The 19,914-nt window shown below is 40.3% G+C and overlaps 1 protein-coding gene across 2 annotated transcripts in view; it reads right to left on the bottom strand.

The window, feature by feature from the left end:
* Positions 1 to 1,814: 1,814 nt before the first annotated feature.
* wnt5b (wingless-type MMTV integration site family, member 5b) overlaps positions 1,815 to 19,914 on the bottom strand; it is a 137,471-nt gene continuing 119,371 nt past the window's right edge. Inside the window, exons 7-9 of one of the 2 annotated variants that reach the window (XM_050036019.1) lie at positions 17,875 to 18,167; positions 5,891 to 6,049; positions 1,815 to 5,797 (exon numbers count right to left, since the gene is read on the bottom strand). In XM_050036019.1, the coding sequence (XP_049891976.1) occupies positions 5,498 to 5,797; positions 5,891 to 6,049; positions 17,875 to 18,167 (752 nt within the window). In that variant the 3' untranslated portion in view covers positions 1,815 to 5,497. The remainder of the gene's footprint in view (positions 5,798 to 5,890; positions 6,050 to 17,874; positions 18,168 to 19,914) is intronic. The other variant, XM_050036018.1, reaches the window with a different exon arrangement.

The raw sequence follows: 19,914 nt of genomic DNA on the forward strand, positions 1-19,914 counted from the left end.
GCACAGCCATCAGGAGCAATTTGGGATACTTCTACATGTGGACTGGAGGAGCCGAGGATCAAACCGCCAGTCTTTAATTAGTCCAAGTCCTGCTTTACCTTCTGAGCCACAGCCACCCTAAATGTTAAAGATATATTATGTGGGATTTTCCTAAAAAACGATTTTAAGAATCATACAGGAGTCATTCCTCTAAATCAGTGGTACAGCCACGGGGTCCAGATCTCTACTTAGTCATTAGTTCAAGAGCTTTAAATAAAGGTAGCGACCAGGTGCCAGACCATAAGCAGCAGGCATCCAAGAGACACAGCGCTGAAAAAAAAGTATAGCGAGGTGAAATGACAAACAAAGGTGAATCCGGGGTTGGCTTGTACTTTCACTTTTAGCCGACAATCCTGCATAGTGTACCTTTAATCTTCAACTAAGAATCTGTAAAAGGTTTGAACAACTTACCATTCTTTTTGCATTATTTGTTTGCATACGGAAAATTGTGCTTATGTGATAACATTTAGACGATTGGACAAATTATTCATATTCTTCCAGGATGAATGAATGTTTGCCACCTAAAATATCATATAATTTCAAACATCTATTGTAGTTTTCTGCAGATAGTTCAATAGAGTTTGTGTTAGGCGATGAGTTTATTCAGAGCCCGTGCCACACTAACAAAAGACAAAACATTTTTGATGATTGGAACAGAGAGTTTTAGCTTAATAATGCAGATTTTTGGTGCAGTGTCACATACTTTTTTGCAAAATTTTGTAATTTTATGTAGTGAGATGATGACATTTTGAAGCCATTTAGCAAACTCCGCTGGGCTTTGATTGTAAAAGCCAATTCTGTCATTGTCACTTCATCTACAGACAACAGATTCCATTCCTTGGAAACTTTACTGAACATTTTATGTGCTAAAAACTAGAATAATTGAAATAAAAAAATAAAAAAAAAACATTTAGCCAGTGCTTCAGTCTAACATGACTTACTATTCAATTTCTTAATTCGTGTCACTATTAGCCTGATTTCTGTAACATTTTATCTTAAAATCATGGTGAAAAGGGATTTTTTTTAATGGCTGTTGACATTATTTTCAGATTAATGGAGTGATAGAAAAAAGAAATCCAGAAATTCCCTCCATAAAAAACAAGAATTCTGTTCAGATTTCTGTTCTGTAAATGTATACAAAAAAGGGCATATTTACTTTGATAATGCCCCATTTCCATATTTAACTCTTTGAAACCTGGAGCAACATCACTTTTGTTGTGTTGCTTTCAGGTGCCTTTTGCAGGTAAACTTTGAAACTTGAGCTAATTGGTGCGGTTTCTTTCAAAAACATGGGAAAAAATGCACTAAGCAATTTGGTGAGAAATGTCCCATGAATTGCAACAAAAAAAAAGAAAAATTAATTTAAAAAAAATGGAAGAACAGAAAAAAGCTAGGGGAAAATATATTCATAATTATTATAATTTTTACATTTTAAATTTACATTTTAAAATTGTTACAATATTTTTTTTCAATGCTCATTTCAGGTCTTTATTTTTCACTTCTTTTTACTAAGTTTCTTGTATTCAATTTTCTCTTTTTACTAATTTCTTTTTCAATTTTTTTGGGTCATTTCATCTTTCGTTGTTTATTGTCATGTTTTTACAAGAAACAAAGCCAATTTGCTCAGGTTTCGAAGAGTTAAAGATAGTTTCAGAAAACAAAAAAAGAAGAAAGTAATCAACTGGGGAAGCCTTGTAATGAAATATTCAATAATATTCAGTGTGTAGGATTTATATATATTTTTATATATCATTTCTGCCAGTAGATGCCCCTAAATCCTACACACTGGACCTTTAAGTGGCTTCCACTTGTTATTTTCACTTACTCATTTTGGCATTGTTGTTGTGAATGGCTCTACTGTAATTCAGATTCTTTTACTGCATTACTTCCCCATTTAGCAACTGCAGTGTCATTTCCCCAAACATCTTCTGAAACTACAAAGACTTGTCTGTAGTTGTCAAGTTGGTGAAAAACGTTAGCTGGAATCAGACTTTTCCAAAACAACAGCAGCAGACTCAAGAACAGAACAAAGCCTCGTTGTCGAAGACTAGTTTATCAAAAGAATACACAATGATACTCATGTATAAAACATAGAAAACAGGAAATGAAAAACAGTAATAAAATATACCTTCTTTTCTGATCTACTACTTTTCTTTTTAAAGTAGCACGTAATAAATTGCAGTCCTCTCTGTTTTTCCACGCTCACACATTCATTTTTTTTTCCACAGCATGTTCAGTCCTCTTCTGCTCACTCTGTCCTCTCCATGTTTGTTATTAGCTGCGTCTATCTTTTGGATTACATTATACACTTAAAATATTCTCAACCCAACCCATACAAGATGCAAAGTTCATGGTATAACAGTATTATAAAATGTTAAAATGGTGACAAGACTGACACCACAGGGCTTTTTGTTGACTTAAAGGAATACTTCACCAACAAAATGATCATTACTTTATCAATTAATCATCCCATGTTATGTTGAATTTGAGAAGAAAACTGAGATTTTATCACGTCTCCACGGTGAACGAAGAATCCAAAAACTGGAATAAAAGGGGGGTTGCGTTCAACACCAGCAAAACTCAGCCCGCTCTAAGCGAAAAACAACCACAATGGTCTAATGTGCAAGCACCTTATTATGAGCCACACTTGTATGTATTGTAAGGCGGCACCCTCTTGTGGCTGTAGTAATTATTACAAGAGCAAAGTAGAAAGTGACATGATGCAGCGCAAAAAGCCATAAAGTGTTACACAATATCAAAGAAGTCCTTATAGGGTAGGTGCATCAAACAAAAACAGGACTTTCACCCAGGAGACAAGTGTTAACGTCACAAAGTCAACACTGACTTCTTTCAATAACAACGTAACCTAGTATGCTAGTATTTGTAGCATGCTACGGTAGTGACGTATGTGATGTGTCGTATGTTGCCTGACATATGTCATGTAATGTTAGTGACAAAAGTACTTAATTGCCAAAACCTAAACCTAACCAGGTAGTTTCGGAGCAGAACAATGATTGTATCATGACGTTAATTTACTTTTATTTCACAGATAAGAAACAATAAATGGTGAAGGCAAGTAAGCCTCCACAAAAATAGCATTTTATGTCTTGTGTGTGATTTATCCTGGCTTCATATGAGTAAAGGAAAAGTCGCTAGGCTAATTTATACAAGATAAAATGCCACAAGCTTGTGCTAATAATGTTAGCATGTTGTATTTGTTTGGAAAATGTGTTTACTATAAGACAGTTGTTTTGTCAGTGAACCTTGTGAGTTGTAATGGAGCCAAATTTTGTAATGTTACCTTTGTTAAATGTTGCTGTCGTCCCTGGCTTCATATGAGTGGAGGAAAATTCTGCTAGCTGCTAGGCTAATTTATACAATGTAAAATGCCATAGGCTTGTGCTAATAACATTAGCATGTTGTATTTGTGGGGAAAATGTGTCCAGATAAAGACAAGTGTTTGTCTGTGAATGCTGCGAGTTATAGCGTAGCTGATTTGTGTACTTGTGTATTTGTGTAATTGTCTCTATTAAGCCATGTTTAATGTGTGCTCATATTTGAACTATGCTCAATGGAATGCACAAACAGAGTTCAAACGCACTCGCTTGTCCAAGTGTGCTACTCGTGTGGAAGTTTATAGCCAAAATGTATGTGTTTGAGAAGTACTTAGCATATGACTGGATAAATGAGGCTGCAAGAGTTGTGTGAGAGTTTTTAAACAGATGTTTTGGATGGTTGTTAAGATGGCGGCTTTAAGAGAGGTCAGTTCAGTTGAGCTGGTGAGCCATTACATCATCTTTCTACATTGTAACCTACAAACAGACTATTTCCTTGATGAGTATTAATAACAACTTTCTGAGGCAGTCTGACAACATGTAGCATCAAGCTAGCAAAGAAGCTAATGCAGGAGCTGAAGATAACACAGAAGCTAACACATTTGCACCGGCACTTCAAGCAGCTGTCTCTGAGATTATGGCTAATATCACTAGAGTCATCAATGAAAAGCTTGGGCTGAAAACATGACCTTTTACTACTCTCTGGTTTTGGATTCTTCGTTCACCGTGGAGGCATGTGGAAAAAACAAGCTTTCTTTTACAAATTCAAAGTAACACTGGGTGAGTACACGATATATAAAATGGTCGTCTTGTGGGTGAAGTGTTCCTTTACCAAGTTGCATAACAACATGAGATGAAGAGGTCCACTCAGAGCAAACGTGTCTCTTAGTGCGGGTTCATTAAGGCAGATACAGCACATTAATCTCACTAATGGAGGTTTCGCTCACGTCACTGTCAGATGAAGGACGCTGCCCGTGTGAGCTGCTTGTTTAAACAGCAGCGGTGCCAAGATGGCCGCAAAACCTGCGAGCCTCATTAACCTGCGGAGACACTTGTCAGGTCACAGGTGCTCGAAATCTGCTCTAACAGCAGTAGTTAAACTGAGATAAAGTGTGTCCTGTGAGCCGTTAGTCCTTTTTAGACTTGAAGATGAAGCGTTTTTACTGCACTTTATTTATTCTTTAACAGGAATCTACAGCTGGAGATTCAGCTGCGTGGCTTGTGAAACTGTCTGCTGAATTTAGTTGCGAAAAAATCACTTATTTTAACCTTTTCCCTTTTTATCTACTTCCTCCATTCGCCCATTCTTTCTGTTTAGCCCTTGCAATAAGTGATTCCTCTTCTCATTGCTTCAGTCTGGTGTTCCTTTTTACTTATTGGGAGTGTGTTTGAGCAACGTCAGCACAGCCCACGTATGCGAGGATTTGTCTTGCAGGGTTAAAGGTCAGAAGAAAGAGACACGGTGACACTGTTCCGAACTCAAATGGCTTCAAACTCCAAAAGGACTGTAATGATTTGTGGGGATTCCCGAACACACGGACACACGAGTTTTATGGGTCCAAAGTGTGCCTTAGCTTTGTCCGAGTCTCTTTAAATAACAATCAGAGTTGTAGGTTTATTTATTATTTAATTATATATTTATTTCATCTCTCATATCTTTGTTATCACACTATGTGTCCCCGTTTTAGGATCCAGTTGTTCCACTTTCCAGGTCCATTTATCCTTGATGTCCTTCTGTTTTTTCCCTCCTTTCTTTCCATCCGTCCTTCCTTCAGGGTTGTGATCAGGATGTAAGGAGTGGCGAGAAACAGGAATCTCCGTTGAAAAATGAAAATCAGAGTTGTCTGAAAAGTGTGGAAGAAACTTCTTCTTACTTCCTGGTTTCGTCTATATCATCCATCTGTTCTTCCTCCCATCTGTGTATCCATCATTGTGCTTTCTTCACGTCAAAAGGCCGGAGAGTTATGAATGGAGACAGGAAACTGGTCAGAAAATGGAACTTGTGTGTCTTAACTTGATCCTGAACAAAACCCTGAAACATTCATCCATGCTTAACCCTCCATCATCCCGTCACCTCCTCTTCCTCTTCACCCCCACCCATCCGTCTATCGTCCGCCAGCGTGCTATTTACACACAAACTGGTCCACGAGCGTCGTGCAGCGCTTGCACTTGACGTAGCAGCACCAGTGGAACTTGCAGTGGCAGCGCTCGTGCTTGTAGGTCTTGAACTGGTCGTACCCTCTGCCGCAGCACATGAGCTCGCAGCCGTCCATGCCCTCCGAGGTTTTGTTGCAGAGGCGGCCCTGCGTGCCCAGCGAGCCCGTGGTCTCGTTGCGCAGGCAGTAGTCGGGGCTGGCGTCGATGTAGACCAGATCCTCCGGGGTCGGGGTGTTGAAGCGCTTGTCTACCAGCTCCAGTTTGCCCTGTAGGAGTGGAGAGAATCAGCTGGTGTAAGATTTAGGATGCTTTTACTGGACACTCTAGGAGGTGAGAAGCATCTGCTGTGAGCTCAGTACCTTGCGTCCAATGCGCATGGCGGCTGCACTGTCGTACTTCTCCTTAAGGAACTCTCCGACACGTCTGAAGTCAGCCAGCTGGAGCCAACAGGTCTTCAGACTGCAGGAACCGGAGACGCCGTGACACTTACAGGCCACGTTTGCGAGGTTATAGGCCGCCTAGTGGAGTGAGAGAAAAACACAAGATATTAAACAGATGTAGCTTAAATCTTATACTTGATTTCATCTATACAGAGAGAACAATAAAAAAAGACTACTAATATCAGACTGTGAAAACATAAAAGTCCTTCATTTAAATCCTTACTTCAGTAAAAGTATGTAAGCATTATCAGTAAAATTTACTTTAAGTATGGAATGAAAAAGTATTCATTGTGCAATAAAATGTTCCCTGTTGTGATGATGTTTTGGGATAAAATATTACTGCTGCATTAATGTGTATGCTGGATTTTTCTGCAGTAGATGTTTATAGTTGCATCAATTTTAACTCCTTAAGATGCTGTTGGGCAGTTTCATCTACAGCAGTGCATCATATTCTAAATAATAAATATACATTCACAAATAATAAATGTTCAGCATATGTTAGCAGTGTGACTGTCCTGTGAGAACCACATACATTTAATTTTGTGTTACAGTCCAGTTCATGTACATTTTAAAGAGTTTATTTATCCTAAGAAGTTGGAACCCCTTCATCCTTCAGTTTGTCACAAACACAACCACTTGGAGATACATGGTTTTCACTGGACAGGAAGGGGATGAAAAACTGTAATCTAAAAAGTAACTAAAGCTGTTGGACAAATGCAGTCTGATATGAAGTGCAGTTAAAGTATAAAGTTGCATTTAAATTTAAATACAAAAGTACCTTAAAATTGTACTTAAGTACGGTGTTTGAGTAAATGTGCTTAGGTAACTTCCACCACAGGTTTCACACAGTGAGACTTGTATGTTGAGCTGTAGAGCTGTATTTGCTGCTATGCTGCTGCCATCTAGTGGTCAATATGTGTAACCACTCTGAGTAATACAGAATAAATGTTCAATAAACTGCCCAGATCCCAATCTAGCAAACAGATATTCTAAGATTTAAGTTTAAAAAGGTTTGGTTAATGACCTCTGGAGCTTTGTGTCACAATTCTTTAAGTCTACTGCTGAAAAAATTTAATAGGAGCGGGGAAAAAATGGCTGAAAGGCGAGACACCACATCCACATAGATACACACGTGCCAACTGTGCACTTCTACAAGCACTGCTACACCTTCTAGAGGAGCGGCGCTCCAAAATTAGCTTTACACAGCAACAATGTAAAAGTCTGCGGTTCAGTGTCACCATTGTGTGCCGATGAAAACCCCCTCCTGTAAAAATGTGTGGTTAAATAGATAGCCGAAGGGAAAAACGCAAAGCTAAGAAAAACAAAGAACGTTTTTTTTTTTTTGTTCCATACATGTGCGCTGTCCTCCGACATGGCTGTCTGTACTGCTCCACCAAACTAAAACAAACAGCTGACTGAGAATAGAAGGGCTACTACTAACCAGAGGAAACGTTGCTCTATTGTAAATCCAGTTTCCCACACAGCTCCTGGCTACAAAGCAGTCATTATAAAGAGTATAACTATAAGATGACATACTATTAGTTTAGCTATAAAGTCAGCAGTCTGCAGTGTAATCATTCTATAACAGAGGTCACAGGGTACATCTGCTAATTATTACTTTTCTCATGAAGCTGAGCTCCAAATTTCTGTCATTTGAATATGATAGGACCACTGGCTAAAATGTGAAGGTTTTTACACCTTCACCTACCTCAAAAGTGTTGTGGGCAAAGACGAAGGGACAGATGTAGATATTAAAGCCCAAATTTGGAAAACTAGAACAGCTTTTTTACACTGATGCCCCTCTGAGGAAAATACGTCCAAACACCAAACTCTGAGTATTCAACACCAGCGTTAAATCAGTGCTGCTCTATGGTATGGTATGCTAGTGTGATGAAACGGAAAGATCCTTTAAGTTATTCTTGCAAAAAACTTTCTCAAAATAATAAAATACTTACTCAAAATAATGAGTTTGTATCTCAAAAATAATGAACTCTGTCAAAATTATGAAAAAGTTTCTCAGAATTAGGAAAAACTTTCTTAAAGTAATGATTAGTATCTCAAAAAAATGAAAAACATTTTTAAAATAATGAGTTAGCATCTCAAAATAATGAAATCTTTCTCAAATTAATGAAAACCTTTCTTAAAATAATGAAAAGCTTTCCGAAAATATTGAAAAACTCTCTCAAAATAATGATTAGTATCTCAAAAAAATGAAAAACATTTTTAAAATAATGAGTTAGTATCTCAAAATAATGAAATCTTCCTCAAAATAATGCAAAACTTTCCTTAAAATAATGAAAACCTTTATTAAAATAATGAAAAACTTTGCCTAAAATAATGAGTTAGTATCTCAAAATAATGAAACCTTTCTTAAAATAATGAAATCTTTCTTAAAATAATGAAAACCTTTCCAAAAATATTGAAAAACTCTCTCAGAATTATGAAAAACTTTCTCAAAGTAATGATTAGTATCTCAAAAAAATGAAAAACATTTTTAAAATAATGAGTTAGTATCTCAAAATGATGAAATCTTTCCCTAAAATAATGAAAACCTTTCTTAAAATAATGAAAAACTCTCTCAAAATATTGCGCTGGTATCTAAAAATAATGAGTTAGTATGTCAAAAATAATGAAAAACTTACTCAAAGTAATGAGTTTGTATCTCATATAATGAAAATCTTTTGCAAAATAATGAAAAAAAATCCCTAAAATAACGAAAACCTTTCTAAAAAATGACAAAAACTTTCTTAAAATAATTGAAAACTATCAAAAACAATGAGTGAGAATTGTTTCTCATTATTTTGAGATAAGTAATTGTTATTTTAGACAGTTTCTTCTTATTTTGCGATACCAAGTCACTATTTTAGATAGATAACTCATTATTGTGAGAAAGTTCCTCATTATCTGACTAATGATGCTCTTTTTACTCTACTTTTATACTTCTATACTTTCATCACACTGGCAGAAATTGCCTTCCATACTATGTTTCAGAAACATGAACAAAAACCTCCATTAGCACAGTCCAGACCTTTGACAACACATGCCTAACAACCATCTTAAAGATACACTGGACTGGACAGAAACCATCAGAACTTTTGATCTGCAGAAGAAAACAAACCAACAGGGCACAGATACACAGATGAGGAACAGGAAGTGAGGTTGGATCAGACACACCCTACAGAAGCCCAAAAACCAATGAAACCAGACTGGCCTAACAAGGAAACCAAAAGGAAAGAGAAGACCAGCCAGAAACAGTTGGAGTCGGTCGACATACGTAGATGCAAAGGGAACTGGATGGTGCTGGAGAGAGCAGCCCTGAGCTCCACCACAAGAGAGTTTAGTCAAAAGTCAAAGTCACGCCTACATTTCTAAAATTATAAATGCATAATTAGCTGCTCTAAAGACTAGAAAATCTTATTAGCTGTATTTTAGCTAAAAAGTGACCCAAAAACTGAGACATTGTATCTCAAAGTAGCCCCGATCTATGACATTATCTTCATGCACTGCCACTATTTCTTTGCGATATGAGTGTGTAAACTGTTTGGCTGGGTCTCAACATTATGACGCATTTTTTTTTACATCTGGGTACGCTACAAAAACAGAACAGGAAATACAAGATTTATGGTCGTGGCGGTGGTGGATTTGAGGGGGGAGCCCTTCACACCCCTGCAGCTCCACCAGGCCAGTTAAGCAGCATTCAATAAACAACACATAACACACCCCTCCTCAACACACACACACACAATACACCATGTACTATGTCACTGATCATGCTCTGTGTTGTTTGCACCGATGCTGTTCCCACCACACTTCTCACCGAATCAATTATTTCGGATTCCTGCGTTTCCCCTCACACAAATGAAACCCATCACTCCTCACGTTGCCTGATCTCAATTACCTTCTCACCTCTGTTAACCCCTGCATCCCAAACAACCTCGACCCCCACCTCCCACCCCTGCTCCCCTCTCTGCTCTACTTTACTACCCAGCAGGCATAGCACTCGGCACCCTACAATCCTGTGACTCGACCCCCGTGACCCCCTCAGACAGGCACCAGGAGCCGGGGACAATGACAGTTTGTAAAGCTGGAAACCTTCTTTTGAGCGTTCATGGTTCTGTTTAACTGCTTATTTAGTAAAGTATTAAGTATTTCTCTTATACCGTTCACAGTGAGGGAGGAAATAATGGGAGTAAATGGGTTTTTAAAGTTAGAATTAGTTTCAAACATACATCACGAGGAGGAAATCCTCATATTTTAAGACTCCTTGCTGTTTTACGAGCCCTCGTGTTTCCTCAGATCCCCCACTGTGGGCTTTATTAGAGCTTCAGAACCACGGTAATAAGAAAATTAGGTTTGCAACTCTTTTTTTTTGCCATGGCCCCAAACTGTGGATCACATTTTCATGGATATTAGGGAGGCCAGAACCAGCGGGATGTTTTGAGCAACAGCCTAAAACAAGATCTATTTCAGTTCACTTTTACCTCTTCATTTGCTTTCTGTACTTTCTTTTGAAGTTTCTACTTTACTGCTGTTAGTTTGTATGTATGTCAGATAATGATGGTATTCTAACTTTCTACAATGACGTAGTTTAGATTACATGTATATGAGCTGACCTTTGTCATTGGGAGGAGGAGGGGATGGTGGATGGCGTGAAGCCTAGGCAAGATGGCTGTCAAGCAGCAGACCGCTGTTCAAGACCAACAAACAACAAAAGACACTGGCCGCATTTCCAGTGATAGTTGTGGCAACAAAAGCCAGTATCTAACGCCAAAACTTGATGTTTTCCAACCATAGCCGAGTGGTTTTTGTGCCTTGACCTAACCACATGTTTGCCACAGCATTATTGAAACCATAGTGTATAAAGTAATGGACGTAGCTACCATGACGTCACCCATTTGTTTGTGGACTGTTTGAGGTTTGACTGTCGCCATCTTGGTTTTTTGGATGAAGTGATATTTGGATGAGAGGTTGGAGCTGTGGAGGAGTGAGGGGTGGATTTGTTTTTTACACTGCCTCTTCAAGGCAGGAATTTCACACTGTTATGCTGCCTCATTAAAAAAGGTACGATTGCGGGATGGGGGGACAGAGCTGTCTCGCCTTTAAGCTGGCATCAGTGGTAGTAACATTGCCAAAATAATGTCTGTATAAGCTGGACAGCACCGGTGTGACATGTTATATGCGCGACGCACCACCAAGAGATTTTAAAAGTAGCTGATAGCAGTTAGCAGCTAACTCAAAGAGGAAAAACAGCAGCAGAAAATGTCCATAAACTGGGAAAACAATGAGGTCCAGGAGCGTCTTACCCTCTGAGCAGAGAACCAGATCAGCCATCGTATAACAGGGATGCAAAATGATAATTGCCATGTTATACCATTGTTATAAGCGCTACAGACGTGTCACGTGTATGTTACATGTCACACTACAGGCTCACCATGCTGTCTTACATGTCATGCCTGTCTTTTGCTTCTGCAATATTAGGGTGCTTTCACACCTGCCCTGTTTGATTTGGTTCAGTCAAACTCAAGTTCTTTTGCCCCCTAAGTGCGGTTCGTTTGGGCAGGTGTGAACACAGCAATCACACTCAGGTGTGCACCAAAACAACCAGACTGAGACCTTCTTAAAGAGGTAATCCTGGAGGATTATTAATGTGCGCCTCCTCCTGTACTGCCTTAATATGCACATTCAGCACATCCAATGCATCAAAACATTGTTTTCCAGTTGGAGCCGCGCCTCGTTTTCAAACTGTATGGTTTGACTAAAATGAACAATGACAGCAATATAGTCCACGATGAGCAGCGCTAAAATCAACCTGCGTAGTTGTCCCTCCATTGTGACATTAGAAAGTGTCACATTTATCTTGCAAGTGTACTCTTCTTCAACGTTTTGTTTACTTCCTGGATTTTTCCCGCATGGAAATTCTGACCAATCAAGAGCAGCTTTCTTGTGCAAGGCATTTGATCTGGTCCGCTTGTAAATGCTGCCGTGAGAACACGAACCAACTCTAGGCAATTATACAAATTTGGCACAAAATTAGTCCCTGATTCAGACCAAAGCAAGACAACTCTAGGTCTGACAGAACACAGTGGAGCCACATGATGGCGCTGTTGTTTGGTTCTGGGTAACAATGCAAAGGCAGCCTAAAGTAGGAACTTCGTAGTGGCCCTATAGCACGAGCTCTGTGTAAAAAGGGCTATTGACGGTGGTGACCCATAGAGTTATCATGAATGTCGAAATTAGCTATAGAGACCAAAACTGTTTTTGTACCAGGCTGTAAACATGTTTATTTCTGCTGTAAAGTTTGTTAACATGGAGATTGGCTCACTTCTACAGCCAGCCTAAAGTGGTCATTTGAGGAACTGCGGTTTTTGGCACTTCCATATTGGCTTCATTTTTCAGTCCCAGAGGTTGTCGTTTGGTTAAAATAGTAATAAACTTAAAGTTTCAACATATCTGCTACATAATTATATAGAAATATAAAACATTTCCGTGGTCATTTATCCTGGTGACTGGCTTATTGTACATGTCTGTTTCTTCATTTATGAATTTGAGCTACATCCCTCAAATGGTACCATAGAAACAGCTCATTGTTATTCCTATTACTAATACTACAAGCTGCCAATAACCTCATGCTGTCAAAATCAAACCATGCATATACTGTGTGTGTGTCCTGCATCATACTGAGCTATTTGGTAGGTCGTGCCTGCTGGGCACAGTGACACTGGACCTGATGAAAACACACACACACACACACACACACACACACGGTCAATCATCCGTGGTGGGGACACGGTCTCTGCGTCAGGCACAATAGGTTTTGCTCAGACAGGGTTAGGGGTTAGGAGCCATGTGTGTGTGTGTGTGTGTGTGTGTGTGTGGTTAGAAAGGGGCAGAAATAGAGAAAATAACCCACCCTCTGTGACAGGATATGCACTGAATGAGGAGCAGAGATCGCCAGGAAGAGGGACACATTTTCCTGCCTGCTCTTCTTCTTTTTGTTAAAATTAAAAACAGTAATTAAATTCAATCTTAGCTTTTATTTTAATGCCATTTTGTGATGTGCTGTTTGTTCCATTTATCCAGTGAGTGCTCTACTGTTGTTTATAGCAGCAGCTTCAACTTGGCAGCTGAGGGAGATGAACTCTGCAGCTGTAGAGAAACTGACCTCGCACACTGATTGTTGGTCTGGTGATTCAAATCAGTAACTTTCAAATAAACAAAGGAAGTAATCAGAGATTCAAGTGCAAATAAACTGTTTCTTGTGTCCATCTTCTTTATATACAGCATACTGACAATCTAACTGCTTAATACTGTCGCACTGTTTCCTCTTGTTGTCTTTTTATTGTTGGTATTTCTGTCTTTGTGTGCAATCATCTATTGCGTGTCCCTCCTCTGTTGCTCTCCCTGATGTTTCAGAGTGTTTTGGGACTCTCTCCTTATCTGAACTGTGGGTGTGTGTGTGCTGGACAGATGGCAAAGCCCTTTGAGGTAAATCTGTGATAGTGATAAGGAGTTGTGATCGCACATTGTCAGCCGACTGCATTACAGATAAAGACTGCAATATTTGTTGTGGAGTTTGTTTTTGTAAAGAACTGCTATTGCTTGTAAACCAAAGACTCCTCTGACAAGATCCCTTTAGAAAATTCCAAGAGTCCATTGGAACAAACTGAGGATCAAATGTTTCTCTTAAACTTCCCGTTAAAAAGCTTGAAAGCAAAAGATGAGTTATCCCTAATTAATCTGTTTCAGTGGAATTCATTGAAGCCTCTGTGTATTCAGCCTGTGTCATATTATAAGTACATGAAAAGGAAACAAAGTCTTCACAGTGTATTATGTGGTGGTGGGCACCAAATGTGTTAAAAATATATGCTGAATACACAAATTAAGCATAAAGGGCAAAAAGTCTGCATAGGGCAGGAGGAAGGGATGGTGGACTGGTCAAACAAACATGGACTTTCAATAATGAGACCGCTGTTTGTGTCCCATGTGAAACCAAAAGTCAACATAGTTCAAAACTTCAAAGATATGCAGGATTTTGTGGATGGACTCATACAGAAGTAATCCCTCTCAATCATCACTTATGAGTGTGTGGTTGTGTATTTATCTGCAGAGGCTCTGCACTCTGCCTGTGTTTTCTTATGTTCCGTGTTCGGGGTTTCTGTAGGTTTATGTCACTTGAATATTTTGTACAGTGCCGGCCCATGGCATAGGCAATACAGGGCCTTTCTTCTGTCATGTGAACCCTGATATACGCTAATCGTTATCATATCAAAACAACAAAAGCTCTCTGGTGCCCACTCAACTACTACATACACTACTGAGGGGAGTGTACGTGGAGACAAAGAACATACAATAATTAAAAAAAAAACAAACAACAAATCCGTGTTGAAATCAGCAGGAGAGCTAGTTATCGTTACTTCTAAGCAGCCGGTGGCCGCAACAAACAGCTCATGGAGGTTGCATTGTGAAGCGTTCAAGCTCTATTCAGTAAAAATGAGTATTGGGCGGAGGTAAATTTAAACGGTGTCATGATGTGTTCAATGTATTCTTGTAAAATGTAGCATTTGGTGAGAAACTTGAAAAAATACAACTGTTTGAAGGAGAACTTAATTGATGTTTTCAGAGCAACATAAAATGGATATTAGAGACCAAAACCGCAAAGTATTTTTTTGCTCTCTAAACCTAACTGTGACCGTTTCACAACAAAACTACCTATTCATAATAGCCTTTGCATTGGCATTGTTTTCGTGTTGCCAGTATAATTTTACCACATTTCCTGCCCACCTACACATAACATGTTGTAAAGAGATCGTGTCCATTTCACATATGTCTGTGAGACTGTGTCTTATTTCTGAAATATTGAAGCCTATGATGACATTTTAAGCAGCTACAATACTATTACATCAAACAGAAAAAAATCTGTATGTCATGTGCATTATTTTTTGTAATTTCTATGAAATTAATCATGAATCCCAAAATGTTTGGAATCTTCGGAAGCCCAGTGTTGTTGGTCGCAATTTAAAATACATTTGTGAATGTTTAAGTAATGATATGAGGACTAAAGTGGACATAGGTGCTTAGAATAACACTTTCTTGTGCTTGTCTTTGGTTTCAAACATGCATTGGAAGTATTTAATCAGAACAGTTACAACTGGCCATTGTTAAGCACCAAAGTGATCCACAGGTTGACAGATGAATTTGAAGGTTTCCGTCTGTGTTCAGAGAACAGGCTGCATAGAAGTGTCCTGTTATTGTCTTTAGACTGGGAATGTACATCTAGTTGTTTTGGGCTCTATGTGACGAGGCCTGCCTCATTTGATTTGTGTGAAACGGAGACAGTGGACCTGGGTGGCTGTGTTTGTGTGTGTGTGTGTGTGTGTGTGTAGGTCTTTGAGAGTCGGGGGAGTGTGACGGAGGTCCATCTCTCACCCTGCGTCTCTGTCTCCAGACGCTTGTACACACAGACGACTACGTTATCCGCCTTCCACACAAATCAAATGGAGCTGAGAGTACACACACACTGAAACACACATGCACACATACACACACACACCACACACCACACACACACACAGCGGCACGCCCCTGTCACCTCCACAAAAGCCCTGCGGTTTGCCTTGTTCAACCAAGCAAGACAAATCCCGCTTAGGGACAAACCAGCGTGTCCACGGAAGAAAAAGAGAAGAAGGGATGAAGAGGAGGAGAGAAAACTGTCTTCCTCTCACTCGCTGTCCTCCTTTTCATTGCTCTCTTCTCCTCTCTTCCGTTTCGATGGACAGACAACAATGAAAAAAAGGGATCAAACAGGAGAGACGAGGAAAAGTCATTCAAAAGAGTGTGTGTGTTACAGAAAGGCAGAGGAACTCTGTGTGTGTGCGTGTGTGTGTGTGTGTGTGTGTGTATGTGTGTATGTGTTACTAGGCTGTAGCAGTAGATCTTTCTCTCTCATACACTCTCCTATAGCCCCAATGGGACCCTCAGCAGAAACACAACCTCTCCAGACCCTCACCTTTGACCCCTGATACACACACTCACAAAACCAGGCTCACTGTCTCTCACACAAATCAAATTGAGCTGAGATCACACACACACACACACACACACACACACACACACACACACACACACACAGAATCTTTGTCTTGCAAACAGCTTTAACAAAGCTCCTCTAACTGAAGATAAACACATTCTCCTGATCCAGTGTGTGTACCACAACGGGCAAATGGACCTTTTACAAGGAAGGTGTGTTCGTGTGTGTCAGTGTGTGTGTCAGTGTGTGTGCGTCAAAGGTGAAAGGTTTCCTTTAGCGCATTACTCTCCACCTGAAACCATTTTCAAACAACTTTAGCTCCAATATCAAGTCTGGAGCTTCTAATTGTTGCTGTATGGCAAACAGAGAGGGACAAAATACCTCAAAAACCTGAGTATGTTGGTTTGACAAAACAAACCACATCCATCAATCATCCATCCATCACTCTTTGCCAGCTTCACTTCTGAAATCTTATTAAACAATCAGGCATGTTCTTGTGTATTATGAGCTTGTGTCTATGTGTCAGAGATGTGGACTCGAGTCACATGACTTGGGCTCTAGCCAGACTTGAGACACAAATTTGATGACTTTCAAAATAGACTTCCAACTCTACCTGGACTTTACCACCAGTGACTCGTGACTTCACCTGGACTTGAGTCTTTTGACGTGATAATACTTGATACCTTCCCCCAAAGATTAAAAAGTATGTTATTTAAAAAATGTGCCACAGTGAAATGTCATCTTTACCAAGGCCTTTAAGAAGGAGTTTCCCCCTGCCCCTTTAACTGCACTATTTAGGGTGGTTGAGTCAGGTAGAGTGAAGGACAGGTATGAAGCTCAGGTCATCTCTCTGTTCACATTGCTAGAGAGGAAACTGCTGCTTCAATTTTGGAAATCTGAGAAAGATCCAAACATTGGATATGTAGCTGAAGGAATTAGGTAATGTTTTACATTTAGAGAAAATTAGATTGACCCTGTCAAACAGAGAGGGACTCTTTAGTTTAACAGGTTAACTGTACCATGATGTCATATGTCAACACCCTGCAACTTGTGGGACAACTTATGAGTGTTAATTTTTTTTTACGTCTTTGTCTTACCACCAATGCTTTTTTCGTTTGCTGTTGGCATGTTTCAGTGAACCCGGAGGCCTGAGCTAGCACAGCCTCTGATGCTAGCACTTGCAGCCAGCCTCGTCAAGCTGCGCTCGACCAGGCGTTCAGACACAAACTGAGTAAGTCTACCTGTGACCGACTGACTAGGTCCGTTACAAAATGGATTGCAGACCAGTTTGGGTGGTAGAGGACAGGGGGACAATTGTGTCCAAAATCCAGCAGCTTTACTGCGTCACATCTGCAAAAATACATTTGAATTGAATTTTTCAAAATATACTTAACAGCAAAAGCTATATATGAATGGGATTAATTTAGAGTATGTAGTTAATTACATTTACATTGATGTAGAGCGCAGTATGACTTGTTTAGGACTCGACATGCAAGTTTATGACTTGAGACTTGAGTGCGAGGACTTGAAACTTACTGTGACTCCTGAAATAATGACTTAGTCCCACTTCTGGTGTGTGTGTGTGTGTGTGTGTGTGTGTTACTACACTGGAATGTGCATTGACCTGGCGACCTAGCCAGACTCCAAGGGCGTTAGCAGTTATACCATTTGGACCCTCCCAATAAATAACTTACACACACACACACACACTCACAAATACTGCCAGGTCAGGCCACCTCCACTCACACACACATTCCTTACAGACATGCGCATATAGGACGGGGTAAAGAAGCGTGGATACACACACCTCCTTCGCTACCAGAAGGAAAGTGCTGAGATAAAAACTAACAGGACATGTCTGTTGCGTGTTTCGTACCTGTCTCCCTGCTTCGTTGTTCTGCAGGTTCATCAGTGTTCGTGCGTGCTCAGGAGAACCACGCGGGTAGTTCTTCTCTCTCTCCCTGGCGTCCACAAACTCTCGGGCGAATCGGTACCCATAATGCACGTTGTCTCCGCAGCCGCCCCACAGCCAGTCACGAGGCAGGTCGCGGGGTCGAGCGGCTCGGCTGCAGCCGCAAGTGGATAGCTCGCCCTCGCGGCATGCTCGGCTGATGGCGTTGACCACGCCGGCTGCGCTGATGGCGTAAGTGAAGGCTGTTTCCCTGGAGCCTGATGGAGAGAGAGGAAAATACAAAATGAAGACAGAGCTCAACACGTTTTGTTATTTAGAGCTGCGGTGAATGTGTGTGTTCACTGACAGGAAGCATAGGTAACTGCACAGGGTAACCCCCCCACCAACACACACACTCACACACACACAGCAAACAGCCCCACACCCCGCTTCACCTAACAATAGACAATAGATGTGATTTCAGGCTCTAACTCTGTACCTGGTTAAACTCAACAGCTCCAAACTCCAGCTTAGTGATCCATAATAGATGTGCAGCATTTAATGAACATATCAGCTTTCCCCTGTGGTTTGACCTTTGTGTTTACCTGTGCTTGTTCTGGCTGGTCAGCTCTAATGATAAACTGTGACAGATTATAAAATATATTTTCTCTCTCACCTCTAGTGGCATTTAGAATTCAGTTAGTTTCAGTTTAATGTGTCTTTTCTGCCTCCGTCTCAACACAGTCAGGTGAAATTAATATTTGTGGCGCTCACTGCAAAGAAACAGTTTTCACAGGAACTACACCTATTAAATAAATAGTCCCTATAAAACCAACTCATTCTCACTGCGACCTCGCCACATATCGACGTTTGGTCATGGACTTTCCACGTCCAGATACGATGTGAAAGGTACCCTGGGTGTGTTGGTTGATGATGATCTGGGACACCGTTTCAAGTTCTGCCTGTTACATGCATTGTCTTTCAAATTAAATGCACTACGTCAGTACAGCACCGCCAATTGACTTTTTTTTTTTTTGTCCTCCCATAACAAACACCCATGGTTGGGTTTAGGGAAACAAAAACACGTGGTTACGTTCAGGAAAAAAGAACAGGGTATGGCTTTATAATCTTACGGGACGCAAACACCGCTCTCCCAGGTGAAAGTTGGTGTTTTCGCCACCGCAACTTTCTTGTCCTGCCAGTCCCCCCCCACCAAACACAAGTATGACACGGAATATATTAAACTGTGTGGATCTTGAACTAATGACTAAGGAGAAATCTGGACCCCGTGGCTGGACCAGTTGGGAACCACTGCTATGAAATATGTCACCACCAATAAAATCCCCTGAACTGTATTGACATAAAGGCAGATAAATCAGTAATGGCGTCTCAAAGCTTGGACAAATTCAGTAAACCCTTCTGCATGGGTCGATACCACTACAGGTAAGGGATTGTAAATGGAGTAAGGAGTTTGGCTGACGCCATCTTACTGGCCAGAACCTTTAATTCTGACTCAGCTGCGGCAGGTACATGTTCTTTCACCATATTTGCATGCATACTTATAATATTAGCGATTATGGATTCTAAATCTAATCCGTTTCAAATAAGCAAAGAAGTTTGTAGTCATTGTAGTGGCCTCGCCCCACAGCATTTAACAGACGGTTCCATATTAGTGATTTGTTTTACACTGTGGAATACACAACACGACCTGCATGTCTATTCTCTGCATTAATACACAAACCATTAAAGGGAAAAGGACAAAGACGCTGGCCTGACAGGTGGGAGGTTAAGTGCTCTGAAACTGAAAATTTACATGTGAACAGCAAAGAGCCTCACAGTGTTTCTGGTTGAGACTGCAGCCACAAGGACCACAGAGAGGTTTGATTATCAAGGCTGACCATTTCTCTCTTCAAATTACAAATCACAGAGAGGTCACCACAAAACGTTCTTGTTGTGTTTGAGTGTTTGCCCTGCTCCGCGATGAGTTCAATGGCCTTGTACAGGATTGTATTTTGCTATTTCACA

This window comes from Epinephelus moara, chromosome 23 (genome assembly GCF_006386435.1).
Source record: "Epinephelus moara isolate mb chromosome 23, YSFRI_EMoa_1.0, whole genome shotgun sequence".
Taxonomy (NCBI): domain Eukaryota; kingdom Metazoa; phylum Chordata; class Actinopteri; order Perciformes; family Serranidae; genus Epinephelus; species Epinephelus moara.